General features: G+C 41.3%; 1 protein-coding gene across 1 annotated transcript in view; it reads left to right on the forward strand.

Annotated features, from left to right (window-relative positions):
- The window catches only part of rnf11b (ring finger protein 11b), a gene marked incomplete in the record, with an annotated part of 11,850 nt that overhangs the window by 5,070 nt on the left and 223 nt on the right, over positions 1–6,557 (forward strand). The window contains 2 exon segments of the mRNA XM_035653453.1: positions 6,178–6,347; positions 6,476–6,557. Of these exon segments, the coding sequence (XP_035509346.1) occupies positions 6,178–6,347; positions 6,476–6,557 (252 nt within the window).

The following is a 6,557-nucleotide window of genomic DNA, read 5'->3' on the forward strand; positions in this document are numbered from 1 at the left end:
CACACACACACACACACAATTGAGCAGAGAGTCTGTCAACCAACTGCATTGCCGTCAAGATGAGAGGGCTCGCAGTCAGCAGTTTGGTTGTAAGAAATGGAGAGAGAAAGTTTACTTTAGAGGTGGTTTCTAATTAGCTGTCAAACCCGGAGTGGAGACGAGGGAGCGCATAAGAGATAGGAGGAACTGCCTGAGACCGTCTGAAAGGAGGCTCTCGGTCTGCTTCCGTTTGGCATGAGTTCAAAAATTCAACTACTTTTAAAAAGTTTGAAGAAAATGCATTGTCCCAACCTACACTTGTAGATGTGCTAAAAAGAAAAAGCGCACCTTGAAGTGTTTGCTGCTGTGGCTTGCACGTATTTTATACAATACAGTCATAAAAGGCAGGGAAAGAGTGTGTTCAGATAACAGTATTGTGTGCAGATGAGTTTAACCAAAGTGCTTTTGACTTAGCACAGGTATCACTGCCGCCCACTTAAATCACTTTGTCAGGAAGCCTCTTGTGACAGATTACCAACCGTCTTGTCCTAATATGGTAAAAGAAACATTTGGGAGGTGGAGGAGGCGGCGCTGACAAACAAGCCATTGTATTGCAGGTCAGTGACATTGGCGGACACACATAGAGCTTGCTGTTCCTGAGCACTCACCACAAGGACCAGGACTTGGAATAACCCTTTTGTCTCTCCGTGACTCCTTCTTGCAGAGACAGTTGGCAGCTCTGGCTCATGTGATTGGGGGTCAGAGGTCAGGGTGGTTTTAATCATGATATCCCCTGATACTTGTTTATATTGGCTGATGCTGCTCTGGTATGATTAGTTTGTGTTCTGCTAAAACTGTAAAGTAAGCAAAAATATATTTTATTATTTGCTTAACTTTGTTTCCCCCAAATCCACTTTTCCTTTTTCCACCAATTTATGTTCACAATGTGCGGACAATCATTTGCACTTTTTGTGTAGCTACAGTAAAACCTGTGTGTGGGCTTTGTCGTGTGTTAGGTGTAAGTACTACGGTTAATACTCTTGGCCTACATCAGCGGCCCAACTTCCTGCTTTACCAGGCTGATGAAGTAACGAAACAGACACATACTGTTATCACCATGCCGTCAGCCTGTTCTGTTATCACATCAACAAACACATCCTGTGATGCAAATGTCCATCCTTCTTCTCCCATTGTTGCCATTGTTGCATGTTCGAGTGATCAACTGAGTGCTCGCCTGTATTGTGTGCAGGTGTCTCGTTCAAAGATTTTGTTACCCTGCAGTCTTCTACCCTGCAGAGGGTTAAGATTTCAGAGCCTGAGAACGCTTCATGTTTCTGGTGTTTCTACCCCTTAAGTGCATATTGACACCGCTTATGTTTCACAAAAGATACATCACATTTGGCAAGTAGATATTTCCTGTACTGGATATGATTTAGGGTTGGGAGATTTGCAGACAAAATCTACCATATAAAAAAAGCCCCAGGACATTACAAATGCATTTTTTGTATTTAAAATGTCTTATGACTAAGCTGTCCTTACAGCATGTCTTCAACACAGGAATTTTGCCCAGTCATCATGCTGTCTATCTGCAGTCCCTTTCCCACATTGCACATTAGCCCTTAAATGCTCTGGCTGCTCTGGTATGTCGGCACCATGTGGGCACGGCCAGGAGCTAGTTGTCCACGGGCTGACAATTTGACCTACTGGTCTTGGCGGGCAAATTCTAGTTGAGATTATTAATTCCTATACATCCCTCGATTATGTTTCGATATGATGGACTTTGCTGAATAGCAGCTTCTTAGTGGTAATCACCTCATAAAGTAATGGACTGCTGTTTTTGGGGAAAGAGCTTGCCCTGGAAATCATCTTCCTTTCATTAGATCCTCTACCTGGGTGTGTCTGGACTACTGGCCACCCATAGGTACTTGTAATTAGTTTTTAAGCAGTGTTTGAAGTAACTCTTATCTAATACACAGGGACAATAGGGCCAGACTATATATCAGTACTATCTGATTGTGAAGTATACTTATAATCTCCAGAAGACCCCCTATTAAAATAAGCATTCACAGCAGTAATAAACATGTTATGTATAATTAAGAGCACGGCTGCTTTGGATGCCATGTGGCTGCGGTCACAGACGGCTGGTTTCAGCAACCAGGTTTCGTTCGGCCCACCTCAGCTCCACCCACACTTTGCCCATTTTTGGACTAACCAGGAACGGGGCGGGGTCAGGACTGCCAAGATGGTGATGGTCAGAGCTCCCAGAGGAAAGGGGAAAGTCCCTGTCTGCCTATATTTTTCTTTCACTTAAACTCTCATTCTTTGTTCACTTCAATCGTCACCTCCCTTCCTGCTCACTATGAGCAATCTGGACCTGACAGTTTCATCAACCCACAGCTTGCATGGGCAACCAGGATCTGTACTCCCCCCCCTTTGGTCCCCCTTTCCTTCTCACATACTCCCCTCTTATTGCTCTCACCATGTATTACAAGGAGTTGTAGGGCCATATGACAACAATTACATTGCCTGACCACTGCACAGTTACCGCCCACCACACAACCACACACACACACACACACACACACACAGAGTACAGCTGCTGTCCCCTCTTAGGCCTTGTCTGTGGCTTTTATTTCTGCTGCCTGACTCTATTTGACATGAGCCAAAGGGTGGCTATCAGAGGAGCAGCAGACAGCTTCAAATACCAAAGTTGTGCTGACTCATGGCTTAAAATGCTGCGGTGCTGAGAGGCTGAGTGTTTATTAGCTTGTCCACCAGTGTTCTGCATGTTTTCTATGAAAACCTTTTCACTTAAAAAGATAACTTTTCAAGAATTAAGGTCTTTTTTGGCCAGTATGTTTGCTAAATCTAAAATAATATTTGAATGTTAATTACTGTATTTATGATGACTAACAAAGGATGATGAAATACAATCCAGGAAGTTCAGTTTGAGTAAAAGCTTAATGTGTTTAAATGGCTTGTCAGACAGGCAAACATCACAATACTGTTTGTAATACTCACAGGTAGGATTTTACAACTCTGGAAAGTTATCACTCCAGCAACAATTTCATCTTTCGTCATGAGGTCAGGTAAAAAAATAGAGAAACTCCCCATTAAGTAATCCACAGGAATGTGCACTTGCTGGAAGACTGCACATGCCAGACTGTCTACAGTAAAATAAATGAGAAGGTTCTGTTTTTTTTGTTTGTTTTTTTTACGCAGGACGACTGTTGGTATGAATGTGGCAGGAGATGAGTACTCAGTACACATTTAGTTGTGTATTTCCATACAGCTCAGGGACTTGTGAGATTAAAAAAAGATTAAAAAAAAAAAATCAAAATCCAAACTGCAGAGGCAGCGGTATCTGTTCCCTAATCCCTAGTAAGGGATCCTACATTTCCCATAATGCAACTGCATCTCAATAGCATCTTTTGTTTGTTCATGCCTGGTAATTACCATTGTCTTTCAAACAACACGCCATCCTCTGTAACACATGCTTTCATTTCAAAATTTGAAATCCTGAACTCAAACTAAGATACTTATTTTAGATATAACTTTTTCAGGCTTTGGAAAGCTCCCTGGAGAGCCACAGACAACATTATACGATAGTAGTGCTCAACTGTGGTAAAGTTTGTATGCTCACGACACATCGAATCATAACCAGTCAACAGATATTACTTTTTACTTACTTACTATATGGCAAAAATGACACACTGTGTTACACGAGCATTTAAAGCAACATCTTCAAAGTATTCAGCCTCACTTAGTGTCTAACTGTGTGAAGTTAAGCATGAACCCTTCCCCAACCCTTCCTTTTGTCACTTGCCTCTGAATGAGCTGATAAAGACCGCCTACTACCATTCAACTAAAAAGAAAGAAGGAAGTGGAGAGTGAGTTTCGTACCTCTACCAACTAATGTTTAACACAGTAGTTATTTTACCTGCCATTTTCTGCAGTAAGGGAGGCACGATGTTGTCTGATTAATGTTTAATAGTGGGTGTAGATAGGTCTCTTTCACTGTAATGCCTGTCTGATCTCCAGCTGCAATCATTCAAAGTCATCATTAAAGTATTTCTGATTCTGATTCAAGTGTGTGGTGCTTTGTGTCAAAAGGGCATCTCCAGAGTGTGGATGTACAGGTGCTTAATGATGGAGCTCACTTAATTATAGTGGACTTATCCCAGTCTGTGACCTGGCTGTTGGACATAAAGGATTGGCACACTGTAGGAGGGGGAGAAGCGAGTCAGTAGGCTGGAGGAGGAACTGGTTCTTATACCACAAGAGACTGTAGCGAGTGTATAAAAATGTATGAGAACAGAGGGAAGGAAGGAAGACGTGCAGACCGCAGAGTGAGAGAGCTGAGTTAATAGAAACTTTTAGAGAGGAGAAGGATATTGATAGGCGTAGGTAGTACCCAAGACAGTGTGCATACTTAGTTCCCTTTCAATGTAACTGTTTGCTACTTTATGTTAACGTTTAAATAAATCTACGTTATAAACATTTTTTGTCTTCTTCCTGCTCCTCGGTCATGGACTGTACATAGGTAGTTTGGGTTACACTGTTTATTTTTGTAAAATCGTTTTTTGAAATAACACTCAAACACACGCAAATTGATCCGTTTTAACAGTGCCATTTCTTGAAAAGCTTTATTTTTTTCTCAGATCATTCTGTTCTTGCTGGTTATTAAAGCATATTGGTTCTGGTTTGATGGTCAAACTGATATGTTATAAAATGAAAGAATCAGAATCGGTTTTATTGGTTTTCACATACAAGGAATATGGCATATTGGGAAAATATAAAGGAAGTAGAAATGGAGACATGTACAATGTCAAGTTAAAAAAATGAATGAAGAGCTGTACAGTTTGTTGAAATAAACAGTAAATATATCCTATATCTCTAATATAGGGCTGCCTCTTAAATAATTATTTTCATTAGCAACTTAATCTGCAGATTATTTTCTCATAGTTAAAAATGACTAACCTTGTTAGTCACATCGATGTGATTGTACTTTAAACTCATTCTACTTTAAACTCGTCTTATGTGGTTTCATCCACTGGTATGTAAAACATTGCTGACATAATTAAAGACTCGACATGTCACTTGTCACATTCAGTTTTAGTTGCTTCAAAGGCAGATTCTTGTTGACCAAGGTCTAGGAACAGGAAGGCTTGGCTGCTTTGAAGTCTGGTGCAGGCCAGCGTCGACTTTAGATTCAGTTTGAACCATATCAAAGAAATTGTTTTGAGGACACGAGGACTGCTTTTAGCGGTTTCTAGTGATGTCACACTTATGTTGATGGTTGACTCCCAGGAGAAACGTTCAGACGGAGCTTAGCCAGAGGTGATTTTTCATTACACTTCAAACTGTAGACATCTACTTAGATAAATGTTCCATTGATCTTTTTTCATGAATCATATTTGTATGGTACCAACATCGAAACTACTCTGCTGCAGCAGCTGTTCAGACAAGGCATGGGGAAACACTACCACCTACTGCCTACCATCATAAACCCACAACATGGCCAGAAATATATTTGGCTTAAAATGAACCATTGATTGTATCAGTTATCGACCGTAGTTGGTATGAGCATTTCAGTTCTAGAGGCCTTCTTTATGGGATAATCACATATTAAAACAAAGAATGTGTCTTGGATTATGAACTTACAGTCGCACAGTCAACTGAGTACTTTCATTGTGTAGTGAGCCAAAGTGAAATCCGGCCTTCAAGGTGAGGGATTTATATGCTAATGTTTACCAGTATTGTACTGGCAGGTGGTGACATAATTACTTTGCTCAGTATTAAAATAAATGCTCATGTCCCAGTTCCTGGAATGTGTGTTTGTGCTATGAATCAAAAGGTTTCACAAGCTTGTGGTTCATCTGCTAGACCCGGCTTGACTTCCACTGAAAGTGATAACAAGAGTGATGCCTTCTGCTTTTTGTTTTTACCATCTTATAATGGTAGAATTGAGCGTGGAGAGAGATTTGGTAAACATGTTTTATGGAACACAAACATTAGTCTGCAGTGTATCTTCTTCTTAACATATTTCCTGCCACAAACCAGACCTCCAAACAACTCTGAAAACCACCTCTTTTTTTTCGATGCATTTCTCTGTAAGAAACTTACACCTGCACATTCATTTCATGTGACAAACATTTTTCTAACTCTTTTATGTGGTCTCTCTCTCTCTCTCTGCAGGAGCAGATTCACGTGCCTGTCTACCACCCAACACCCAGCCAAGCACGACTGGCCACTCAGCTGACAGAGGAGGAGCAGGTACGCATTGCCCAGCGAATCGGACTCATCCAGCACCTTCCAAAGGGCGTCTACGACCCGGGGCGGGATGGCTCTGAGAAGAAGATCAGAGAGTGAGTAGAAACCCCAACAATTACAAAATGATGTTTGTCCTTTTATGTAACTTCCAGTATTTTATGCATTTTTGTGCTGTCCATATCCAATTCCCAACAAAGTGTGGCGTCTGTGTTCACCTACACAGGTGTGTCATCTGTATGATGGACTTTGTGTATGGAGACCCCATCCGGTTCCTGCCCTGCATGCACATCTACCACATGGACTGT

This window comes from Morone saxatilis, unplaced genomic scaffold (genome assembly GCF_004916995.1).
Source record: "Morone saxatilis isolate NCDOM2014 unplaced genomic scaffold, NCSU_SB_2.0 Contig12, whole genome shotgun sequence".
NCBI lineage: Eukaryota > Metazoa > Chordata > Actinopteri > Moronidae > Morone > Morone saxatilis.